A 25,173-nucleotide genomic window follows, 5' to 3' on the forward strand; every position below is an offset into this window, starting at 1 on the left:
CTCAGGGAGCTCCCAGGCTTGGGGTCCCCAAAGGGCCGCAGCCATTCTCTCCTTCTCTTCACCCACAACTTGGAGAGCAAGGGGCATGTTTCAGCCCTGTTTGTGTTACAGGTCTTTTAGCCTTGCCGTTTGGGAAGTCCTCAGTTCTTGTCCTGTGTCCAGGAAGAATGAGGTATACAGACAAGCAGAGGGTGAGCAAGATGAAGAGGAGCTTTATTGAGCAATGGAGCAGCTCAGAGGAGACCCACAGTGAGCAACTCCCCTCTGTAGCCAGGGTGTCCATACAAGTGTTCGGCTCTCAGCAGAGAGGGTAGCTTCTCTCTATAGCTGTAATGCTGGTTGTCCCATCATCTCTTCAGCTCTCAGCAGAGAGGAGAGCTCCTCTCTGCAGCTGATTGTCCCATCCTCTCTCCATCCTCTAGTTGAGTCTCACTGAGTCTGGGGTTTTTATGGGCTTGAGAAGGGAGGAAATGTGTGCTGATAAATCCATGGGCAGCCATGGGCGGGCCCAAGGAAAAGCACCACAAGTTTGCCCCTCTGGTTCACAGGAATGGTGACCCAGCCCCACCGGCTTCAGGACCTTCCCAGCTTGAAGGTGTGTCTTCACTGGGGACCCACCTTCTTCTGCCCAGGAGCCTGTCTGCCTCCTGCCACTGTTCAGGGCACCCAAGCCGTTCATACCAAGGGGTGCCTACAGGCCAGTGCTGAGCTGTCCTCACACCCTCTTAGCCTCTTTCTCGTGCTTGTCAGCGCCCAAAGTCCAGAGGGGGCTGAGGAGGCAGGGGGCTGGCATGTCAGCACCACCCTGAGCGTGCATACACCCAGCTGGGCTGTGACAGTGCCGGGCTTGGTCCCATCCTTACTCTGAGATTGGAGTGGGCGCTGGTAGTGGGGAAAGGTCAGGCAGCAGAAGCAGACACCTTCAAGCCTGCAAGGATAAGGGGGGCCTTCCTAGGCACCAGAGAGTGCAGAGATGCCTGGGTCCGCAGTCACAGCTGGGTGACTGCAGCTGTACCCAGGAGGGCAGGACTCTTGCCTGCTCCTGGCCCCCAAAAGCACGGGGAGGCCAGGTCCACAGCAACAACATGGGCAGCTGCAGCCACGCCCGGCTTCTGCCAGCTCTACCCTGGGCCCAGGTCTGCCTCAGGGCCCCTCTCTGCTGGCCCCTCTGCCTCTAACTGTGCTGCTCCCCCACCATTGGGTGATTCTGCCCGGCCCCATTGCTGTGGCCCCCAGGGCAGTGGACTCTGGGAGGCTCCCAGGGGCAGGCTCCAGGGACTGTCTGCCTCCTCCCTGCAGCGGAAGTGGGCGAGAGTGGCAATGTAGAGCCAGAGTCCGGAGAGGCGGAGGCTCCAGGCCTGGCAGTGGGTCCCGCTCAGCCACACAACTGTGAGAAAGGTGCAGTCAGCTGCCTCAGGTATGGGGGGCACAGGGGATGCAGGGCACAGGGGTCCCACTGCCGCCACTGCCACTCCCACATCTGCTCTTGTGGCCACCGCCTGCACCCTCCGGCTGCAGCCAGTGCAATGGCAGCAGCCGCTCGGAGCAGCCCGCCGCTGCTAATCAGCTTGACCCAGGGGCTCAAAAATGTCACCAAGGACCTAGTTTCATTGTTTCACCTCTGCTTTTCACGGCTTTATATTTATCATAAGGCTGACTTCCTGTGTGATCTCAAGGTGACTTTTAGAATCTCCCTTGACTACATGCTCATCTCTCACATCAGAGACAGAGACAAGAGACAAGAGAGAGAGAACCTCTCAGCAGGCAAAGCAGATGTCCCGAGATTCACTCTGATTGAACCACATGTCCACCCAGGAGCCAGTGGCCGAGGCCAAGAATGGAATATGCTGGCTGGTGTGAACCCAGCAGGATCCATTTCTACTGGAAGCTGGAGCAGAATTCGCTGCGTCTGCAGCATAAGGGCTCTGTGCAGGACAGGTGGATCCTCAGGGAATACCAGGGCCCTGGGACGAAAGCAGACGGGCAGGTAGTGGCAGCTAGAAAAGCCCACTGTACCTTCCCCAGTCCCCAGGCGGCGGGCTGCTCACCCTGACTCTGAGCCCCCAGGAGCCGTTTCCTGCTTTCCCTGCACTATTGTCACACGTGCATTAGACTATGAACATGGTGACAGCAAGAACCACCACTTATTGACCTCTATATGCCCCAGTCTCAGGAGTTTTCTCGGGCCCTGTACTTGATGGGCATTCGGCCAATGCTTGTTCAATGGCAAAACCCAGACAAAGCTGCCCATGCAGGACTCCCGTGACATAGACGTCCCTCTGCCCAAAGTGGCCATAACAACTTCCTGTTTGTTTTAAAACATGGATGCTTATTCTTTTCCTTGCATGATTTCTTAATTTGGGAAATGAAGTATGACTCCAGGAAGCGGGTTTGTAGGTGCCTCACTGCCTGTGCTTCCTGCTCCGGGCAGAGGTGGGACGGAGGTTTGCAGTTTCCTCCAGATGCCCGCTTCCCCCCGGGGTGGCGGATGACACAAATGTGGTTACTCCCAAGCCCAATCACGGCATCCATGCAGCAGAGATATTGGGGCAGCCCCAGGAAACCCAGCCTTCGGCACATCACAAGCTTGGACTCTGGGACTAAAAACAGCCTCAGGCAAGGATCAAAGAGTTCTTCCCACCGTGGAAGAAACCCCAGGGGGCATGAGCTCATCACATACTCTCCAGATGGGGGGTCTCCAGATGGGGGACGGGCTGGTTGGCCAAATGTCACTGTCTCCTTTGCTACATTCTTTATCTAGTCCACAGGGTTCCAATAGTGGCTGAAGATCCACAGCTTCGCCCCTACCCCACCAACCTCATCAGGCCTGTCCTAGGGCAATGAGGGCAGAAAGGACCCGAGACTGGCTCCTAGGCCTCAGCCAGCCCATCAACCAAGGAAATGCTCAGTCACATACCCAAGGGGACCTGTAGACCGTAGTGGGCCACCCCCCAGCCCTCCCTGCACAGACCAGCTGTGTAACCTCCTGCTCCTATTCCTCAACCTACCCTCCCCACTGCACCACCACCCCCCAGGGCTGGCCAGTAGAAATAGGACCAGAACACAAGAAATTGTTAGGAATTGAGTAGCATGCAGCCCCAAGACACACCCCTGCTCTTCTTCAAGGCAGCTGTGGACACCACTTAGTCTTCAACCAATCTTTGTCTTGCAGCTTGAAAAGTGTAAACAAGGAGGGACAAGGCAGTCATAGCCCCAAGGAAGGGGCCGCAAGCTAGCACTGGTATCTCAGGAGCCAGGCAGCTGGAATTTGAGGAGAAAGCTGCAGGATGCCTGGCAGGTGGCCTCACGCCTCTGCACTTTCTAGGCCTTTCCAAGGGCAAGAGCCGCAGGGAGTTGTGGAAGGAGAGGGAAGCATTTTGCACTCCAGGCAGGGTTCAGGGCAAAGCATGGTGAGCAGGAGTAAGGTCCATGTTCCTGACTTTGAGTGGAGGGTGGGGCAGAGGGGTGACACTCAGACACCCACTGCCCCTGAGCCACCCTCACCCCACAAAGACTTGTCTAAGATGCAGCAGCTTGGCTTCCATCCACTTTACTCATGGGGCTTCTGAACAAGAAGGCGAGGGGGATTGAAAGGGGTCCGCTGCACACGCTTTTGATGAGCATCTCTGGGGCTCCAGGGCTCCGACCGTGGCTGGGGAGGAAACTCAGGCTGGAAGAGTGTCATTGGAGGGCAGTGGGGGCAGCCAGGCAGAACTTCAACTGCAGAGGGACATCTCCCCCTCAACCCTGTCCTTGCCCACAGGAAAGCACGGCACTGGGCAACAGCCAATGAGAGTGAAGGGCGTGGGTTGCATTCCCTGGGGCTGTGTACAAACCCCACTTTTCAAAACCAGTTTCAGTTCCAGGCTTTGTCCTGTGGGGTTGTGGTGTGTTGGGGCTTTGGCCTGAGGGGAGCCAGCTGAAGGCACCTGGCGGGGTCAGGCTTCCTGCTGAGCCCCTCGTCCAAGCAGGCCTGGGTCCCCCTTCAGAAGCCACCACAGCCAGGCCTGTTGGGGCTTTCATTTTTCTTTGGAAAATTCTTTAGGCTACTTTGCATTTATCCCCATAGACTGCTCCCCTCAACACACACACAAACACACACATACTCATAAAACACAAGCAACCCACAGGCCTTTCTATGCTACTGTGGATTCCCGCCCATCCTTCTCAGTGTATGCACATTCCTTTGGGATAATTTTATGTATTGTGGATAAAAATTATGTGTGTATTTTTATCTTGCTCTGTCCACCTGATATATCACCTACATATTTTAATGTGTAAACACTGAGTGATAGCACTGGCTATTTTAAAAAAGAAAACCTCGGCCGGGCACGGTGGCTCATGCCTGTAATCCCAGCACTTTGGGAGGCCAAGGCGGGCAGATCATGAGGTCAGGAGATCGAGACCATACTGGCTAACATGGCGAAACCCCGTCTCTACTAAAAATACAAAAATTAGCTGAGTGTGGTGGTGTGCACCTGTAGTCTCAGCTACTTGGGAGGCTGAGGCAGGAGAATCGCTTGAACCTGGGAGGTGGAGGTTGCAGTGAGCTGAGATAGTGCCACTGCACTCCAGCCTGGGCAACAGAGCAAGAATCCATCTCAAAGAAAAAAGAAAAAGAAAAAGAAAACAACTGCAGAAGGTGATGCCTTAACCCCAAATGATTCTTAAGTGGGATTATTCAAGGCACTGCAGCCTGAGGGCAGGGGGTAGAGGAAGAGAAGAGAGGGTTGAAAATTCCAGTTCTGAAAAGCTCTAAGCACAGAGTGCGCCGGGTGTCTGAGGAGAAACAGCTGGCCCCGGTTCTGGGCCTAGGGCCTGTTCTGTCCGCCTCCTGGCCCCACCTCTCCTAGGTGAGGGAAATGGTGACACCTGGAAGCAGCCCCAGAAGCCTCCAGGGTGGGGCCTCAGCCAATCCCGCCCCGAGGACGTCCCCTTGAGCACCATTCAGCCACAGAGGAGAAGACAGGCTCAGCAGACAGGGGCAGAGCCCAGATCCCTGCTGAAGGGTGGAGGGCACAGTTTCCATAAAAAGGAAATGCAGGGCCCAGCGCAGTGGCTCACACCTGTAATCCCAGCAAATTGGGAAGCCAAGACAGGTGGGCTGCTTGCGCTCAGGAGTTCAAGACCAGCCTAGGCAACATGGCAAAATGCCATCCCCACAAAAAACACAAAAATTAGCTGGGTGTGGTGGCATATGCCTGTGGTCCCAGCTACTCAAGAGGCTGAGGTAGGAGGATCACTTGAGCCCAGGATGTCGAGGCTGCAGTGAGCTGAGATCACACCACTGCACTCCAGTCTGGGCGACAGAGAGAGACCTGTCTCTGAAAAAAAAAAAAAAAAAAAAAAGGAAATTCAGAAACTCAAAAGCAAAATTAGGCATAAAAGTGAAAACTTGTTTAGAATGATAAAAGTCCAAACAAATAACAAGATTTAAAAAGCTGACAAATTCCACAAACTTCACAAAATTCAAAACAATATTCCAGACCCTGAATCTGCCTCTGCACCTTCCCAGCCACATGCTCCTCCATGCCCCACCTGCCACGCTCCCCACCAGCAAAAGGGCCTGCTCAGGTCAACCCCAAACACTGCACCTTCTTGCCCAGCACGATGGGCAGGAAGAATGTGCCTGGGAGCCATTCCCACCCCATGATGGCCTTGACCTTGACCTTGACCATACATGGCAGTGCCACGAGCATGTAAATACATCTCCCTAAACCCAAATAGACTCCCCAACTCAGCATTCCCTTAACCAGGTCCCAGTGGTTCCCTACCTGGCCACTTGTCAGTGCTCTTAACTGATTTCAGTTAAAGTACTTTATACAATTTTTACAAAAACATGTGACCATGTGGATCCATTATTGCAAGGGCCACCCCCACAGCCTTGTGAGGCTCCAGTGCACTGAAGGGCCCCCAGGCTGAAGCTTCATCAGCTTCCGATGGCTCCACCCCTGCTGGGGACCGTCACTCTTCACTGCACACTTTGTCTGGCTGGCTTCTGCTGCAGTGTAAATGTCACCTCCTCCTGACCCCTAGCCTAAAGTAGGCATGTGCTATTCTCCATCAAAGAACCTAGGTTTTGCCTGCGTGGTATTTTTCACAATTTGTAGCTGTATCCTTGTGTATTTATTGTTTGATGTCTGTCTCTCCAACCAGACTGTCGTTCCCCAGAAGGCAGGGACCACATCTGTCTTGTCCACCATGGGTTTCCAAAACCTAGTGCCTATTAAGCCCCCATCCATAATGACAGGGTGAGTAAAAGGTGCGCCGCTTCATCATTCTGAGTTACACTTTGTAAGTGGCAGAGTAGGTGCTGGATGAGCTGCTTCATCATCACCCACCTCTGCTGAGCCATCTCCTCTCAACAGGAAAAGCTAACTGCCTGCTAAGTCCACGCATGCACAAAGATACAAAAACCTAAAATAAAACAACAGAAAGGAGGAAACGATACCAGGGAATATCATGGGGAATCATCTATGGAACACCATCCTTTTATAATGTTTATTAGAAATATGAAAAATATCATACAAAATACAGAAACATAAGAGCAGTGCTTCTGAACAAATCAATCAGGAAGTTCTGGAAGGCTCAAAAGTAAGCAAGACAGAGATACAGGGTGGAATGGGTTAAACCCACTATGCACACATGAAACACACTACATGATATAAACATTTCTTAGAAATATGAAATTCAGCTGGAAAATAGATCGGTCAAAGGCATAAGAAAGAGGAAGAAAGAGAGTGAAAGAGAGGGAGAGAGAAAGGGAGAAAGCAATCATTAAGAACTCAAAATTTAGCAAAATGAGAAAAGTTACCTAAAAGACTAATGATTCTCAGCCTGAGCTAATACTAGCCTGTCCTGTCTGCAGTGTGGCACATGTGAGGAACAGAACTTTCAGGCTTGTCATCAGCCTGACAATGTTCGTGTGGAGTTGGTTTTAGGCCTGGCACTGGAGTGAGGAGGCCACCAACCCTCATGCCACTCCACAGAAAGGCCTCCTGGGGCCTTAACTCTGCTCACTGGGAACTCTCACTCCCAGAGGGGAATCCAGGAGTCCAGGAGCAGAGAGCTGATATTCCTCCTGTCCCCATGCCTGTTTCCATGGTGACAGCGACCCTCACACTGTGAACACCAAGACGGGAAGCCAGATCACAGGTCCTTGGAAGCAGAGCAAGCTCTCCCTCCTGGGGGCCTCCTTGCCAGCTCCTCTCAGCCCCGGCCCCCAGCCCCCAGCCCCCAGCCCCCAGCACGGAAGTCCTTTGTCTCTAGCTCTGTCTGTAACTGCCTTGCTGCCCCTCGGCCTCCCCTCCAGCCCCCCTTCTCTGTCTGCCGAGTAGCACATGTTCTCCCGCCTCCTGATTGATCTATTCAGGGAGAATGGGGGGAAACGACTCTTTAATTAATCTCCTGCCTTAATTAATTATTGTAATGGCTTTCAACTTGGGGGGAACGAGGGCCACAATGTACTTAATACGTTTTTATGTCGACGAACACATTTTCTACTTGGCAGAGAAAGAAGAGGCCTGTTTTGGGTTTGGGGCCGCGGAGTGATTTATAAAGGGCATTAACACCAGAGGACTCCTGCTGCGGACTCATGGGTTGGCTTTCTCTGGTGACCAACTTTCACCCTCCACCCCTCCCTCTCCCTTCGAACTCCCCCAGTCTGCCCACCTCTCATTCCTACCTTTCCGGTACTTCTCCCTCTTCTAACCTACCTCTTTTGCCTGGATTCACTTTGCTCATTATTCCCACCTCACCCTCTCACTGTCACTCTTTCTCCAAAGACTCTTAAGGAAAATGGCCGCCGAGCAGAAGCTCTCAGGGTTGGCATGCATTGGCGGCATGGAACAAGTCAGGGGCCTGGAAGGACACTGTGGGCAGAAAAGGTGGGGACCGGGTCAGCTTTGGCCTGTTTCTCTGTGGTGACCACTCACGCACCCTATGAAAGGCGGAGAAGGTTACCAGGAATACCTCGTATAAATAAAATGCTTTCCAGGCCTCAGTGGCCCTGGGTGGGAAGCCCTTTGGAGAAGGCTTCCAGGTTTGCCATGAGGGTGGAAAATGCTGTCTGGGCTAGCGGAATGTCTGGAGAGAAGATGAAGTAAAGAAGAAAAACAGTCCCACAAATCACTCCTCAATGAGGTGAGAGTATCCACGGCAATCTGCTCAGGGCTGAGCACCAAGGAGGCAGGAGATGTACCGTCACCATGGAAACCACATCCTAGAAACTCACTGGTATTGGTCCCTGTTTGCCTCTGCAGATGAGGTGTTGGGGGTGGGGGCTAGACCTGCAGGGTCCCTGGAGGAACTGGGACAAGGTGAGCATGAGGAAAGAGATAAGAAGGGGCAGGAGAGATGAGCGAGGGGAGAGGACAGGAAGGAGAGATGGAGAGAGCGCAGGAAAGGTGAAGGGAGGAGGGGAAGTTCCCAGGAATGAGACAGCCTCTCTCAGGGGCATCCTGAGCTCTCTGGCCCTGCCCCAGAAGGGGACGAAGTGCCCTGTGCCAAGCGAGGGGATGTGCCAGGGAGCTAAGCCAGGTGAAAAGGCCTGAGCTGGGGCCCAGGCTGAGTCTCGCTGTTGGAGAGAGGCACCCATCCATCCCGGCTGCTTTTATTCCATCTCTGATTATCATCTAGTCAAGATGTGTAAATGGAGCACACCTGGGCACCCATTCACTGCCCACACTGCAACCTTCCAAAGGGTCTGGGACCAGAGGAACCCAATGTGTGTTCTCCAGTCCCTCCCCTGCCCCTGGGTGCCCATGCACAAGCATGCCAGGGTGGAAGGGTGATTGGAAGCTGAGCTCTAAAGCTGGCCTCTTGCCCTAATTACACCCAGACCCCGGGTTGCCATTTTCTTTTTCTGGAAATTAAGTGGCAACTGGGTGCCTAGCGCCACCTTCTGGCAGCCATGACCAGAAATCGCTGGCCCCAGCAGGACCTCCACAGCAGAGCTGTGGCGTCAAACTTCAAGCAAGGCGTCAAACTAGTACCCTCCACCAAACGCCCTTCGGATGGCCCGTGGGCCAGATGAACTGTTCAGTCAAAGGAGCCACAGAGCGCATCCAGTTTAGAGAGCCAGCGCCAGCTCTGACACTGATGGGCTGTGTGATCTTGGCAAGCCTGTTGCCTCACTGGCCTTGTGTCCCATCTGTGCAACAGAGGCTTGGACCAAATTGCCCAGCAGAGCTCTGAGTGCCTTGACTCCAGCCAGAATCTAGTCCCTACCTGGGGTATTCTGTGGAGTCTGAGGGGAGAAGCTAGAACCCCTCCTCCAGTGTCCCTCAGAACCGCTCCATGGCCCAGGGGCTCTGTAAGCCCCACATGGTTCAAGGGGGCCCAGCATAGGCGGGTATCAGTTTCCTATCATCTCCCCCTTATCAGGCAGGCCCTGCCAAGAAGCGGGCAGAAATGGAAGCCACAGGACACACAGCACCCACTGCAAGGCATGCCCCTACCCTCCTCCTAGACCACAGCAGCCCCACCTGCCCTCCTCTGTAATCTGAAAGAACCCCCGGACCACAAGGCTCCTGGAAATCGGCTAGAGGATGAGGAGCACTGGAGAACTGGAATTCTCCCAGTTGATGCTGGCACCTCCTGCCCTTCCTTCCTCCATTTTCTGCAGGCGAAGCCCCACTTCAGGACAAGGGGCCAAGTGTATGATGCTTCCTCAGCACCTGTGACTGAACACATGGCTACTGAGCTGCCTGCTGGCAATCAAGGGAGCCAGCCAGGGCTGCAGGAGGGGGGTCTAGAGGGGACTGTGGTCACCCTGGTGTCCTGGAAAGTCACTAGGTAAGCGAATAGAGGTTCTGAGTTGGAGAGCCAAGTTCGAATCACAGCTTTCTGTTAGTAGTTCCACAATCTCATGATGTCTTCTCATTTGCTAGTTGAAGAAAATGGCAGAATCTTCCTCTCAGGGTTCTGCTGAGGATTAAGCCAGGTCATGTATGTACAGCCCTTAGCAGCACTCATCATCACAGACTCAATTCAGAAGATTCCAGATTTGGGCCAGGCCAACTCTGACTCATCCCAATATTAAGAGCATGTTTAAAGTACAATCTTGAGTGTTCCTTCCATCAGTAACTACTTATGGAGCACCTACTACATGCCAAGCACTGCCGTGGACTGCAGAACTAGAACAACAAAGAAGACAGACACGACGCCAGATTTCATGGAGCTTCTAACCTGGTGGGAGGCAAGGGAGAGTCGTGAATAAACATCAAACAAGGACACAAAGAATGAGTTTCTCCGCATTGTGATGGGGAAGCAAAGATGCCAAGGGAGCATATGACCAGGAAGCTGACCTCGTCTGGGTGGTCACAGATGATTTGTCTTCGCCTCTTTCTTCTTCCTGCTGATGGGAATGACAGCATGATGGCTGGAGCTCTGCAGCCATCTTGAACGATGAGGCACAGCTGCTGGATGAGGGGTCTGCATTCCTGATCACCTTGTGAAGGTACCTAAGCCCCCTCTGTATTCTCTACTCCTAACTTACAGAGAGAAAATGACTTTTCTATTGTCTAAAGATGGTGTTGTTTTCACTGAACTGCTGAAGTGGAGTTAGTGTTGCACACGCCGCCTCTTCATTAGACTGTAAGAACCTTGTGGGAAGATGGAGGGCGGCACCCAGCACAGGGCCTTCCTACAGAAGGGAGTCTCAGTGGCTATTTGTGGAATTAGCTGATAAAGCAGGAAGGAGTTGAGAGGAGACAGAAGAATCATTGGACAGACAAATCAAGGGACAAGAAGCTTGAACCATTTCTAGAGACGTCTGAGGACAGAGCCGAAGGAAGGTGAGACAGAGACTCAGCAGCCAAGGACAGGGCCTGATTGAACAAGTTAAAGGACTTGAACCCAGGGAGATAAGTGACTTCTGAAACAAGTACCTTAAGGTGTTGGAGGGCTCCTCAGGGACAGCTTGATGCTGACCGTGGCCTTGAGTGTAATGTCCAAGGAAGACCCAAGAAATGGGGAGCAGAGGGACCTGGGTTTAAATTCTGCCACTTAACAGCTGAGTGAGTTCAGGTAAGTTGCCTGCCTCTCTGAGTCTTAGTTTATCAATACAACAACTTAAATAGATGGGACAACATGTGTGAAATCCTCTACACCCTGCCTGGTACATGGTAGGCACCCAATCAATTGTAATCGTGGCCATCAAGCTATCAGGTGCTATGGTGGATGGACCTAAGTTGACCCCATGATCCCAGCCTCCTGGTGTTCATGCGTTTCTGTGATCCCCTCCCCTGGTGAGTGGGACCTGTGACTGGCTTCCAACCAACAGAAAACGGCAAAGGGGAGGGGATGTCTAGAGCTAGCTCTGGAGTCTCTCTCCATTGCTGGCTGTGAAGAAACAAGTTGCAATGAGTCCTATACCTGCAAGAAAGCGCAGCTTATTCTTTCTAGGGAGCTTGGAAGTGGACCCTTCCCAGTCGAGCCTCCAGATGAGAATCCAGCTCTGACTGGCACTGTTGGCAGCTCTGCAGAGGACTTGCTAAGCCATGCCCAGGAACTGTGAGATACTAAATGCGTGTTGTTTGAAGCTGCTAAATTTTTGGTGACTTGTGACACGGCATAGAAAACAAATAGAGGTGCTATATCAAGAACATGTTATGGAATACATAAGGAATATAAAACTTCCCCTTTTCCTGCACGTCAACCCCAAGAGGGGGCATTATTTCCCCCATTTATAGAGAAAACTGAGGCTTAGTGGAGCGGCTAAATTCCCTGAGTCCACGCAGCTCCTGGGGGAGGAGGAGCCAGAACACAGACCCCAGGGCCTGCTCTGAGCCAGAAGGAGCACCAATATCCCTGCTGCAGGGGCGGCAGCCTTACCCCGCAAGGTGCTGTGCAGTGCGATGAAGCCTTTAGGAGGGTCTGCCCCACCCAGTCCTCCACAGACCGCACCCCTCCCTGGTGCCTGGGACCCAGCTGCTTCACACGGCTCTCTGGCACCTATCTGGTCCCTGAGGGCATTTGAGTTTCTAACTCCTGCATAACTAGGGCACTGGTAGTTAGATCCCAAGTAGATCCGGCCCTGGTTTCTCAAGGGCTTGGGAGCAAAAGGCAAGAGTCTAACTCCCCTGGAATAAGGCAGAAGCAAGGAGACAGCACGTGCACCCCCTTCCTGAGCTGTGAGGCCACAATGAGTCACTCCCACGACATCCACGTGTCCCAGGGTCACTGTACCCTCTGCACCCTGGGCTGAGCCTGACCTGTCACTTGACTCCAAGGAAAAGCAAGTGCAGCAGAGGAGGGAAGAGAGAAGCGCGAACACCACAGTCTTGAGAGAAGCCCTCCCCAGGCTTCTGGAGTGGGCAGCAGTTCCCACCTGGTGGGTCTTCAAGGAAGGCTGCTTCTTCATTTAAAGAGATGCTGGGATACAGGCAGATGTCACGGGGAGCCTTGGGACCCCCGGCTCAGGGCTACATTTATACTATTGACCTAGGTTCTTTCACTCCTCCCTCCCTCCCCGCCTCCCTCCTTTCTTTCTTTCTTCCTTCCTTCTTCATCCCACACGTGCTGCGGGGTAGAGCTGCCTGCACTTACAACTTGAGAATAATGTCCCTGAGTACACAGGTGACAGAGCAGTCACCAGGATCCAACCCAGTCAAGGCAGGAAGAATGGGCTCTGTTTTTGGGGTCCCCTCCTCCCTTTAGTTGGGCTGGTGCCTCATGCCTTCTCATGCAGTTTGCAGAGCAGTCCTCAAGTTTTGACAAAAGGCCAGGGCCTCTGTCTGGGACTGGGAATACAAAAAAGAGCTGAGCATGATCCCTGCCCTCAGAAACTCAGTCTGGCATGTGAGAGGGAAGGAGCCACAAACCCTGCTCCCCAGGGACAGGGCAGCTCCCACCTGGAGGAGGGCTGGCTCATGGCTCTGGAACTGGAACGCAGGCTGCATGTTTTAAAGCTGCCCAGATGAACTGGTGGTGTGGCTAGGTTGAGAACAACTATCACAGGAAAAGGAACACGCTGTCGGAGGCACTTGTGGTTGGCTTGTATGTTCCCTTGCTGACAGCGTCCAGATTTTAGCCACTTCGTCAGAAGAAAGTGATTTCTCAGGATCAGCTGAGCTCAAAGCTGCAAAAAAGAATAAACAAACACACCCTCTCACAGACTGACGAGCGCACTCACACAGGCCCATGCCTCAGATGTCTTCACTGCATGATACTGGTAAGTAGACATATTGGGAAATTTTTCTATTTTTTTCCTCCCAGAATTTCAAAAGCAAATTGCATTTTACATTTTCTTGACTGAGGGCAGACAATTTTCACTAACGGGCCCTGCAGGAGGTGATCTGCTACAAACCCTCATCCGTGGCACAGCGCCACACCCCCACACCCCAGGCACTGCATACACGTCTTCCAATTGCAGCTCAACACCGCCCTAGATGACAGGTCATCCCCATTTCACAGATGAGGCACAGTAAGGAACTTGCCCAAAGCTACCAAATGGGGAGCCTGTCTGACTCACCTGCTTCTTGCCTCCAATGAAAAAGACAAGAGCTAGGCAATGGCCCCCATGTCACAAATATCACGTTCATTGAGGGGAACCACCTGGCACCAGGCTCTGAGTAAGGACAGGCAAATGTGAGGCGTTGGTGGGCGCTGCACTGGGTGAGACTGGGCTAGACGTCGCCACCCCCACCTAGAGAGAGTGCAGTCTTAAACAGTAAGCAAGCCCCTTCTACTGGGGTCACCTAACATGATCACAGCAACCCTGGGCCACCAAATCTAAAACTTCTCACTCTGTCTCCTAGGCTGAAAACTCAAATACTGGAAGGTCTGGTTCAAGACTAGACCCCGGTGACAAACCTTCTCCCTGGGGGTTCCACAGCCACCTTCCATCCTCCCTAGGGCTCCCAGATTCAGTTTGCTGGAGGCTGGCGAGGCAGGCTCCAGATCTGCTGCCTGCCAACTGTGTAGCCACATATAAATTCCTTTACTCTGGGAAAAAGGAAGGACATCTATTTTTCTTTGCTTGGGAGAGGATGAAATGAAACAAAACTTATGAATGTTCCGGGCACTAGGCTCAACCCAGGACGAAACCACAGTGAATGAGAAATTATAATGGAATTGTGCATGCTCTCCACCAGAAATCTTTCCAAAATACAAGGTAATACCAAGTCTGGGCTGGCTGAGGTGAGCACTAACCGGGAGCAGGAGGGCAGAAGAATCCATTTGTAGCATATTTGCAGGAAGGGAGTTCCTGCTCCTGTCCGAAAATTCCACCAGGTGGCGCCATGAGACAACTTTCACAACCTTTCGGGTCTGCACACCAAGGCGGTGGGGGTCCCTCAGGTCCCTGCAAAAGGGCATTGGGAGTTCATTACCCAGTTCAGAGCTAAAGAAAGCTGGGGTCTTGGTCGCTCCTCAAGGCTTTTCTTAACCTCCTTAATCCAGATGTTCATGAAAATGGGGTGTTACATGGACACATAAAAGGGAACAACACACATTGGAGCCTTTCAGAGGGTGGAGTATGAGAGGAGGGAGACGATCAGGAAAAATAACGAATGGGTACTAGGCTGAATACCCGGGTGATGAAATAATCTGTACAACAAACCCCCATGACACAAGTTTACCTATACAATAAACCTGCACATGTACCCCTGAAGTGAAGTTAAAGTTTTTAAAAAAGAAAGAAAATGGGGTGTTAGAGGAAGTGGGGACAGCAACGTGTTGGGCAGCGACGTTGGCAATGCCAGACCAGGCAGCAGCAAAATCCATCAAGCGTCTACTAAGGGCAAGGCCCTCCATGGTAGGTGTCAGTCTCAGAGCTGAAAGGGGCCTTCGTGGAAGTCTAGCCCAGCCTGTTTGTTTTTCCAGAATGAAGGAGGCCAGATGGGGGTCACTCCCTGCCTATCAGAGGTTGTGGGGAGGCCCTCTCAGCTCGTCTTAGGGTGCAGTGTGACCCAGGAGGCGGTGTTCAGGTGAGGCCACTGTGTCTTTTCAGGGAGACAGCTGAGGGCAGAAATTGCACCCTATCCAACTGCAAAGGAGACTGAGAAACCCTATAAGGTTATGACATCCCCCCTCGGGCCCTGGAGAAAGGGAGACAGTTCTGTCAAGATCCCCACATTTCAGAGAAAAACCCCATGGGTTGGTTCAGGGTCAGAGCTGCAAGGCCCTGAGGGTCAACTGAGTCAATCCCCTACGGTACAGGTGAGCCCAAGACAGGGTCGACAACTCAAACAACAAAATACTGCAGGATGAAAATGCTCTTCATGTACTCACATAAAACGTGCCAAGATATACTGCTAAGTGAAAAATGCAAAAGGCAGAGAAAAACGTGTCAAATTTTTTCTATTATTTGTATTAAAAAAAAGAAAAAATAGTATATTCATGTTTGCTCATATTTGCATAACTAAATTCTGGAAGTATTTAGAAGACACTAAGAACAGCAGTTACAGTGGAGTGGAGGAGGGATGGATGGATGGGGACAGAGGAGGGAGATAGGCTTTTCTCTATATACATTTGTACATTATATCATCTTCGAACCACACGAATGCATTACTTTACTAAGAGTAAGACTTTTAAAATAGCTTGCTCAAGATCATACCGTTTCCCACAGTTGTGGGGTACTGTTACCTGCCAGGGAGTGAAATGATTTGGGGTGGTGCACAAGATGATTATAAGCAATTTACAAACACAGCACCTAATCGGACGGTGAGGAAGTCATTCCTCTTCGTTTCTCTTCAGTCCTCTGAATCCATCAAGGAGAATGTCTCAGTGAGGGGCCAGTGAGGCTTCAGCACCACTCCCAATCTTCATAAACTGACTTTTTTAACAAAGAAAGCAGGCATCAGGCTAAGGGCTTGGACAATGGCAGTGACTAGCTAAAATGGAATATCATTCGTTTTGTCCTGGATTCATTTGTACGAATACCTACTGTGAGTGGCAAGTAGTATTGGCTTTCCATTTACAATAGTAATATGAAGCTTCCTTTTAAAAAATTAAAGATGTGAGCTGCTGTTAAAAAAAAAATGTTAAGTGAGTCCTAATACCATTTCTCTATGAATACAGTAACATTGAGCACTAACTTGTGCCAGAAACGGCTAAGTGCTTCCCATGAATTAATATACTTGATCCTCTCACTGTGGGAGGTGCAGATGAGGACACGAAGGTTTAGGGAGATGCTGGGTTGTGCCAAGGTCTCTGGTTAACAGAGCTGAAGCCGGGAATGGGAAGCAGGCATTCAGCCCCCAGCAGGGCCCCTCCCCACCAGAGGGACTGAAGCTGGCCGCTGGGCCAATGCAGACCAGCCCTGGCTCCCAGCCCTGTGCTCCACCTGCCTGGGCACTTGGGGCAGTGGCCCTCCGGCTTCATCTCAAGTAGCTCCAACTTCTCCTTCCAAGCTCTGAGTCCCTAAAGCCATTTGGTTTCAGCTCTGCCCCCAGCCTCAAACCAGAGGCTCAGAGGCACACACACACACCCCTCCATACACTACACACCCGCTTTGTAATTCTTTGAAGCTCTCACTCTACCTGCTTCTTGAACTTTCTCTTGCTGCTCTTTTGGGCACTGGGCGGCAGCACCAGGCGGGGTAGGCTTGCTTGTCCTACTGGCTGGGCAGGCCGCAGGTTCTCTATCTAGTTTTGGCAGCAGAGCTCTGCTGCCTCCCTCCCCTGCCCCCACTCAACCCTTTGAGAGATCACTGGATTTGTCACTTTGCAACGAAAATATGCATTTGAGAATGCAGGGAAGAGAGCTAAATCTCCATGACTGTGACCCAGGACTGGGAAGCCACTGAGGCCACCCAGCTGGGCAGCTGCAGCCAGCACCCTTGCACCAACTTCTGTGCCCTCTGCCCCCAAACAGCTGATCCCATGGGGCTGCAGGCGGGTCTCAGCAGGTAGTGCAGCTGGGCATCTGTATCTGCAGGTTTCCAGGTGACGCTGATGCAGGTACAGCCAGAGGTAAAAGAGAGGAGTGGTCAAGAGCATGGGCTGTGGGCCTCTGAATCCTAGGTCCACCCAGCTCGCCCTGGGTCCTACAGCAAGTTATAAACCCTCTGCCATGTCCTCTGCCGTGAAATAAAGATGACAGTGACAGTACTTATGTCATAAGGTGCTAGTGACAATTAAATGACATAAAGTGCTTAGCACAGGGCCAGGCACTCCATACACTCTCAACAAACATCATCCAGTCCTGACATTCAACACCAGCAACAAGCCCCTCAGCTTCCAGGAGCGCAGCGAAGTGGTTGTTTCTTCTCTAACAGCTGCGGGAGGGGCAACCCTGCTCTTAAAAGCCCAGCACCGCCCCAGCCAGGGCTCCCAGGTGCCTTGGACAAGGCAGCCACTCTGGAGCCAAAGCTGCCAGTACAGAAGCTGTGGGCCGTGGTGCAGCACCTGCAGAGGCAGCTCAGGGGGCGGGCGCAGTCCCCTCTCCATGGCCCTCTGCCCACCTCTTACCCACCATGCTTTCAGTGATCCCCTGAAAGGCTCTGAGAGGCGGGCAGGTCCCAGGTCGTCATCCCTTCACAGGGATGAGGAAATCAAGGCTCAAGAGGCTGAGTGTACTGTCCACAAAGAGCAGAGCCAGGCCTGCAAACAGGCCTCCTGTGCCACCCAGTGAGACACAGAGCGCAGGGGCGGCTTTCCTCCCCCATCCTCAGGTTCAGGCATCCAAGTGGACAGAGGCCTTGACCACTGCCTCAGGGCTTCCCCCTCAGACCCACAGAGCTAGAAAGCCCCCAGAGAGGGAGCCCAACATCCCTGGCCCTCACCTATGCTAAAAGGCCCCATCCTGGCCCTAGTCACAGGGAGGCAGGAGCTGGGAGACGGCTGCTCGGGGGACCTGGCAAAACCAGAGTCACTGTTTCACCTGATCTCAGGCTTGGTGTCTCCTTCAGGGAGATGATGGTTTGGTCCCCACTTCCAGGACTAGCCGGAGGGTGGAGAGGGAGGGGCTTAGGGAGCCAAGGGCTTGGAATTTGTGGAGGGGACCAGGAGGCCGGCTGGTCCCCAGAGATTGAGCAGAACAGACAAGTCAGACCCCAGCAGTTCTACTCACCGGGTGGCCCCGCAGAGGCGGTGGAGGCCTAGTGGGATCTGAGCTGGGGGCTCACATGGGTGGGAGTAGGAGCAGCTCTCCCCAGGCAGCCAGGCTGGAAATCCAGCCTGCCACGGAGACACAGGGCTTCGAGGATCAGCAGCAACCTCCCTGGAAATCTGCCCTCTTGGGCAGGATTGGAATGAGTCAGGCAGCTCAGTCTGGGGGTCCTGTCACACAGCAGGCAGAATTGGTGGTGGGCAGAGAAGGAAGAGCCCACCCCCTCAGTGAGCTTCTGATTAGGATGCTGAGTAGACCGAGGCAGAGGCTCACTCAGGCCCCTCAGCTCTGATATGGCCTCCCAAAGGACCTAGACTCTGCCTGTGCAGGGCGCAGCCGCCCCGTGAGGCCTGGGTCAGTCGGTGCAGGTGAGAGACCTGCTGAGCGCATTCAGGCAGGCCGGAAGCACACAGCCCTAGGCCACTCCCAGCTGCAGGCTGCACGACCCCAGGGGGCGCCTTCCCACACTAAGCTGCCTCTGTCTGCATACAGGCTGTCCCAGCACCTTTCAGACACTGGGCTTAGGAAGTGAGGCAGAGAAGACAGGTAGCTCAGAGAAGGGCCAAGAGTCCAATCCAACCACAGCAGCTCTATGGGGCCTGGAGCTCAGTCAACAAACAGGGCAAGACTTCACCTCCTCTTGGTCCCCACCAACTGACTTCCAGCCCCCAGCCCTGCCTCTTAGGCCAGCTAAGCACCAAGCAAGCCTCAGGAGAAGCCATCTCTGCCCGCTGTGGCCCCTGCCCACCCCCACCATCCTGCCTAAAGCCAGGCAGGCCCCTCTCCTCCCGCTCTTTCTAGTCAGGCGCAGAGGGAAGCCCTGCTCACCCCTGCCTTCTCTAACGGACCTTAATTCTCAAAGGGCTTGGACTTTGGGAATGGAAACTGAGTTCTAGAAAAAGGTATGATTCTCAGCCTCGAATTTGAGGACTCAGATTCATATCCCCTCAAGGTATTTTATATATTGGGGTTTTCCACTCGTAATTTATTTTTTCAGAGTCCTGCAGCTTTGCAAGGGAAAAATGAAAGGGAAAACCCACCTCTAAGAGAAGCTGAGGGAGAAGGGAGTTAGGAGAGTGGGGTATGGCCAGGAACTTCCCTGTGGCTGGTGGGCTGGAGCTGTAGGGGCTTGGAGCCAGGCAAGTGGGTGGGCCGAAGTGTCAGGACAGAAGGAGATGCCACGGGGACCAGCTGGGACAACAGCAGGGCTGAGCCCCCACCTCTCTTTGTCCAGGCCCCAGGTGAGAAGCTCCTGTTCCAGACAGCATGGCAGGCTCTCAGATGGAGGGGTGGCCTCAAGCTCCTTCTCGCACCCATCCTCCCCCAGACCTAGCAACTCCAAAACATGCCTTCCTCCCTGCAAACAACCAAACCCAGCAGATCCCAAGAAAAGGATGAGAAACCTGGTGCCAGGACAGGCAAGTCCTTGACTCACCCAGCCTCCCTCCAACCCATAAATAACCCTCCTCCCTCTGTGGCCCAGAGCCTCAGCCACCCAGTGCCTCCCCAGGCAGGGCCTCCACACAGACCCAGGGCTCACATGTCAAAACGCAAGGCCTCCTCTCCAGAGAAGCAGCAGGGCATCCTCATTCCACATGCACCATTTTCTAAGGAGAATGCACTGCAGCCAGGGGTGACAGGAGCCTCTGGAGGGTGAAAGAGGCTGAGCAGCCTCTCGTCAGGAAGGTCTCCTTAAGCAAGGGAGACCTCGGACCTGCACCCTGGCTCTCCTGACCCTGCAGCCTCATCAGCCATTCTGGCCAGAGGAACCCTCCCCACAAAGCTGACCATCATGCCTGACATCTCAGAGTGAGGCTGAAAAGTTATCCACACATCAGGCAAGGGGTCCAAGCCAGATCTCATCTAGACCTTCTCTCCTAGTTCTGCGATCCTACTGGGAAAATCTTAGAAACCATGCTGAGGTCAAATGCTCGCTGCTGCCTGTTCCCCGAACCCAATCCCTCTTTACCATGTTTTCCAGATCTGCATGCAGGTGTACGATTATTCATACATTTCTTTATATGGACTCATTTTTACTTAAATCTATTTATTGAAAATGTCACAATAAATAGAATGCCAGTACCACTTGTCCTAAACAATAAGTAGCCAATAAAAATATACCATTAAAACAAAAACAAAGCTATAAAAGTCTGGAATTTTTCCCACCTTCCCTAAGCCCAAGTCCTGCTCCCTAGGCAGAGGAGACGTCGGCATGTCTTCCACAGGCATCAGAACATGTTGGCATCCAGCTGAGATCTTCTCGGCATAAAAGGATTGAGAGAATTGGGAAGGGCATCACTTTCTTGCTCTGATTTTGTGCCACTTAATGCAGGCTCCATACCACCTAAAAGTATCTCGGGAACCAACAGATCCACCCACACTTTGGAAATGCTGGACTAATGTCTCCCTCTGCTTCATGCTTAACACAAGGGGGAAACACACACCTGTGGTTCCCTCTCTGATCACACCTTCAAGGCACCACCAGATCCCCTCCAAATATGCCTGCTCTCACACCAAGACCCAGCAAGTCCCTCTCAACAGGCCCACCCCCATCAGCCCCCAGAGGTCACCGCTGACTCAGGTGGGACACCAGGTAGACAAGGCCAACCAGGAGGAGGCCACGAACACCAAGCATCATGAGCAGGAAGAGGAGCAGGATGGAGGTCACCGGCTCCACAGCATGGTTGCCGAGATGCCACTGCGGAAAGCCCATGTTCACCAGCTGCCGGTTGAGGTCATTGAAGGGGGACTGAGCAGCACCCAGCCTGGCACCTGCCTGCTGCTGGCGGTGGCCAGGACCCCCTGGGGGAGCACCATGGCCCCTGTTGAAGAAGCTCTGGAATGTGAAGACAGAGATGAATGAATCATCGGGTTGAGGCACCAGCCAGGAATCAACCTCTCTAGGCTGCGTCCTGCCCTTCCTACAGCCACCCAGGGTCACACCCTCCTTTCTCAGCAATCCCCCATGCCACCCATAAGAATCCCAACAAGCAAGTCACAAGCTCTCAGAGCACAGAACATGCCAGTCTATATTCCTCACATCAGGCCCAGGACAGAGGAGAGAGGAAGTGGTTGAGGCAGGTTGGACTACAGGGCATGGCTCTAGGGCCAGCAATTTTAATACTCATCATCACTCCTTTCTTTTTTTTTTTTTTTTTTTTTTGAGACGGAGTCTCGCTCTGTCTCCCAGGCTGGGGTCAGTGGTGCGATCTTGGCTCACTGCAACCTCCGCCTCCCGGGTTCAAGCGATTCTCCTGCCTCAGCCTCCTGAGTGGCTGGGATTACAGGCATGCACCACCACACATGGCTAATTTTGTATTTTTAGTAGAGATGGGGTTTCACCATGTTGGTCAGGCTGGTCTCGAACTCCTGGCCTCATGATCCGCCCACCTCAGCCTCCCAAAGTCCTGGGATTACAGGTGTGAGCCACCACGCCCTGCCACTCCTTTAAAATAATTATTCTGTGCCCAGGGCTCATCTCCTCCACTTCCTCTCCAGCTTCTCTGTCATCCAACCCACTCTTAAAAGAAAGACACTAGCTCCAGTGAGGTTTGCTAACCAAGTTAAAGGAGAGAGAGCTCTTGGGTGTGAAGTCTGGGGAGGCTGCCTGGAGAAAGGAGATCTGGGGAGGTAGACAATAAGCCACTGCATCTTCCCCAAGTCTTACCCAGCTCTCTGCAAAAAGGGCTTCAGGCTAGAAAAGGTTAGTGACCAGCAAGAGAGACTTCTGGAAGCTAGGAGTAGCCAGTACACAGGAGGCCATCTGTCCCACTCCACAGGAAATGAGTACCTACCTGTCGAGGAATGCTACCTCTTGGTGGCTGGGTAGTGGTCCTCACTCGGGGGTCGTCATCCTGCACAATTTCCCCATTGGCCAAGATCCGCACCATCCTCCCAGGCGCTGTGGGTCCCTGATGGGCTGCACCTGCATTGTGTGGTCAGAGTGGGCAGGCTAATGGAAGCCAAGTGGCGCAGAAGTTCTCCCCACCATAAAACCTTTAACTGTTAGTGATCTGGGACCAGACTCATGAAGATCTGTGGAGGATTCTTCCCCTGACCTCAAAAAGCTTGAAGGAAAAAATTTACCAGAAATTGAGGGAGGCTTGCAGTCAGTGATGCTCACAGAGGTGACCCACGCTGAGCAGGTGCTGTGCCTGATTAACAAAAAGGGGAGAAATAAAGGCAAGTTGTTTGCCAGGCAAAAAGATTTCAGACATTGAGTCCACCAGGAAAACTATCAAAAGGATCCTTGGCAAAGGAAGTTTTATTGCCAATCACTACACTGCCAACAGCACAACTGGGACTAGAGTCCCTGCTGTGGCCCACGCCCTGTGGAAGGCCCATCCTGCAAGGCTCACCTCACTCAAGCCTCACAACACTCCCCCGAGGAGGGTACTAGCGTGGCCATCGCACAGGCGGAGGCACAGGGAGACTTAAGTGGCCTGCCCGGGATCACACCTACGGGCAGCAGAGAAAGAACACGATGCCAGAAGCTCTGGTTCTAGGGCCCTCTCTGGGTACTAAACTGGGAGTCCAGGGCACCAGGATCCCCAGTGGGGTTCCATTTCCCTTCCACTGAAAAATGGGTCGAGTGTGTTGCTCCCCCAGGGAGTCAATGTCACCACCTGGGCCTTCCCCAGGAACACCCAGGAAGACGGGGTCACTTCGGGGTTACTTTACAACCACTGCCTGGTAGCGGCAGACCACACCAGCCACCATGTGCCTCGGAAGAGCACACCTTTGCTGCAGAGGGCACGCCCCTCACCTGTCCCTCACTTCGCAGGGAACACGAGCCCAACCTTGGCTAACGGGCGCAGGGCCCAGCCTTCCCAAAATATGGGAGGGGGTTGCTGCGGTGGCTCTCGAAAGGCTCCACTCCGCGGACCCCTGGACTGCGGGTCCCCTCCACGCCTCCCCTTGAGTCTGGGTAAAGGCCATTCGTTCTCAGGAGATGAGCCTCAGTGTCCATCTACATTCTAGATAGCACTGGTGACATATACGCCGAAAAAGGTCAGGAGCCCCTGTTGTCTCGCCCGTAGCCTGGAGCCCGGGACAGGCGCGTCCCCCTCCTGAAGCTCGCTGGCCCTGGCGCAGGCCGAGCGGATGGTGGTCGCGCGCAGTCCCTTTGTGCTTTGTCATCGCGCCCCCGCCCGGTGGGCCACCCGCGCGCCCGGCCCGCGGCGCACCTGACATTCCGGGCCGGGGGCGGGAGGGACGCTGCCCCGGCCGCCAGCCCCAGCCTCTGGAGCCCGACACCGGCTCCCAGTCCCGGCCCGGGCTGCGGCGAGGGATGCGCTTCCTCCGCGGCGCGGCGACTCACCTGCAGGCGCGACTCCGGGCCTCGGCGGCGTCCACTCCCGGCGGCTCCAGGCGGCTTCCTCCCACCTGACCTCACAGGAAGCGCGCGCCGGAGGGGCGCGGCCCAGTGGCGGCGCACATCGCCCTCTGTAGGCCGGCTGAGGAATTGCACCTGCCCGGCCCGGGGTTGGGGGCGGCGCGGGGTGGTGGGGGTCCGGGAGATGGGGCGTGGGAAGGGGAGATGGGGCGTGGGAAGGGGAGATGGGGCGTGGGAAGGGGAGATGGGGCGTGGGAAGGAGTGGGAGATGGGGATGGAGAGAAAAGAGGATGGGAGGAGAAGACACGTGGAAAAGAAGAAGAAGAAGGAGGAGGGAGAAAAGAAGGAAAAGGAAGCGGAGTCCACGGAGGAAAAACCCAGGGGGTGGGGGCGCCCTGGCCTGGGAGGAAGGGCGGGCGCAGGCTCAGATGACCAGTGTAAGTTTGCTGAGCCAGCTCCGTGGATGCCCGTTGAGTAGGACCCAACCCTGCCCTCGAGGAGTTCCAAGTTCAGTGGGGAAGATGAGGCAGGAACGTGGCAGACCCCTCTTCCAGGAGAAGATGCGTTTGAGCTGGGGCAGGAGGGTACGTAAGGATAGAGAAGGTCACTCTTGGCAGAAGGAACCACCTGCAGGGAGTGAATGATCCACCTCTGCCTCCTTTCTGATGTTTTAAAATCCACCCCTCCCCCACCACCTTCATAAGCTGCTCCCTGTGGACCTGCTCACCAGTCGGGGAGAATGAGCTGTGCAGTCCCACAGTCTGGGTTCAGGTTCTCGACTCTGGCAAGTTACTTAGCTGCTCAGTGTCACAAAACAGGTGTAATCATAGTCTTACAGGACCTCTGTGAAGATTAAGTATGATGTCTCTGGCACATTGGCAATGTTGATAAACGTTAGCTATGATTATCATTTAATAAATATTTCTGGGAGTGGCAGATATTTGTTGAGCATTTATTAGAACCCAGATTCTGCTAGCTGCTGGGCAGAAGGAACAAAACTAAGGGAGAGATTTAGACCTGGTCTGGAGTACTCATAGTCGGCCACCATAGTCTGATTATTTGATCATGAAACCTTATCAGCAAAAAATGTTTCACGGGTCGCCCTGGTATCTGTATCTTATTTATATGTTATTATTTTTGTTTGTTTCTAAATTACACATGCGTACTGTGAGAACAGATTGGCATGATGGATAAAGGTGGCTGCTGGAGCCATCCTGTGTTTGAATGTTGGTGTGACTGCTTTCTGGCACTTCTGTGTCAAGTGCTTGGATGAGAGCCTGGCTGCAGTACGTGCTCAAGGGCTACTGACTGTTATGATCATTACCTCTTCTACTATCAAGTCGATTGTAAAGCATGCACATTTTGAAAGCATAGGTTGTAAAGTAAATATAAACCAAAATCCTAGGGCTTTCTCCCTGCACCCCAATGTGTTCCAGGTATGCCAAGTGCACGCATGAAAGCAGTAATCACAAGGCAGGATGCCCGATTGTCAGAGGTGGCCTGTGATCCCAAATCGCAATGTGCACATTGGAATTACCTGGAGTGTTTAGAAACCATCCCAATACCTAGGTCCCACCCCAGAGATCACAATGTCATTGATCTGGGTTACAATCTGGGCTTGGAGACATTTTAAAAACCAGTCTTCTAATGAGCAGCTAGGGCCAAGAAACACTGCCTTCCATGAACAGAGCCCCATAAGTAGGTCACAGAACTCAGGAGCCCCAAGAGGGAGGTAACCTCTGTGGGCTGGGAAACCAGGGGATACAGGCAGAAAATCGTGGATG

At 53.3% G+C, this 25,173-nt stretch overlaps 1 protein-coding gene and 1 long non-coding RNA gene across 5 annotated transcripts; both read right to left on the reverse strand.

Moving 5' to 3' along the window:
- Nucleotides 1–6,494: 6,494 nt before the first annotated feature.
- Nucleotides 6,495–14,336, reverse strand: LOC134740163 (uncharacterized). Its single transcript, XR_010127428.1, has 3 exons — nt 14,155–14,336; nt 10,308–13,081; nt 6,495–10,188 (listed from the first exon to the last, which is right to left on the reverse strand). It is a non-coding gene; the product is annotated as an uncharacterized LOC134740163 (long non-coding RNA).
- Nucleotides 14,337–20,084: 5,748 nt separating this feature from the next.
- Nucleotides 20,085–24,144, reverse strand: FAM241B (family with sequence similarity 241 member B). Of its 4 annotated transcripts, XM_063669927.1 has the most exons (5): nt 24,117–24,144; nt 23,241–24,016; nt 22,141–22,208; nt 21,849–21,979; nt 20,085–20,890 (listed from the first exon to the last, which is right to left on the reverse strand). In XM_063669927.1, exons 4-5 carry the CDS (start codon nt 21,942–21,944, stop codon nt 20,621–20,623), a joined length of 366 nt encoding a protein of 121 aa, XP_063525997.1. In that variant the 5' UTR covers nt 21,945–21,979; nt 22,141–22,208; nt 23,241–24,016; nt 24,117–24,144; the 3' UTR covers nt 20,085–20,620. The 4 variants fall into 4 exon arrangements, with proteins under 4 accessions (XP_063525997.1, XP_063525998.1, XP_054292288.1 ...); XM_063669928.1 differs by lacking the exon at nt 24,117–24,144 and having other exon boundaries at nt 23,375–23,504; XM_054436313.2 differs by lacking the exons at nt 23,241–24,016; nt 24,117–24,144 and adding an exon at nt 22,820–23,192.
- Nucleotides 24,145–25,173: the final 1,029 nt, after the last annotated feature.

Source organism: Pongo pygmaeus, chromosome 8 (genome assembly GCF_028885625.2).
Source record: "Pongo pygmaeus isolate AG05252 chromosome 8, NHGRI_mPonPyg2-v2.0_pri, whole genome shotgun sequence".
NCBI classification, from domain to species: domain Eukaryota; kingdom Metazoa; phylum Chordata; class Mammalia; order Primates; family Hominidae; genus Pongo; species Pongo pygmaeus.

Coding starts and splice junctions, on each gene's coding strand:
- FAM241B (XM_054436313.2), bottom strand. CDS start 22,992: ATGGCCTTTACCCAGACTCAAGGGGAGGCGTGGAGGGGACCCGCAGTC. Junction 22,209..22,819: donor CCCTGCGAAGTGAGGGACAG/GTGAGGGGCGTG, acceptor TTTGTTAATCAG/GCACAGCACCTGCTCAGCGT. Junction 20,891..21,848: donor GAGGTAGCATTCCTCGACAG/GTAGGTACTCAT, acceptor TTCACATTCCAG/AGCTTCTTCAACAGGGGCCA.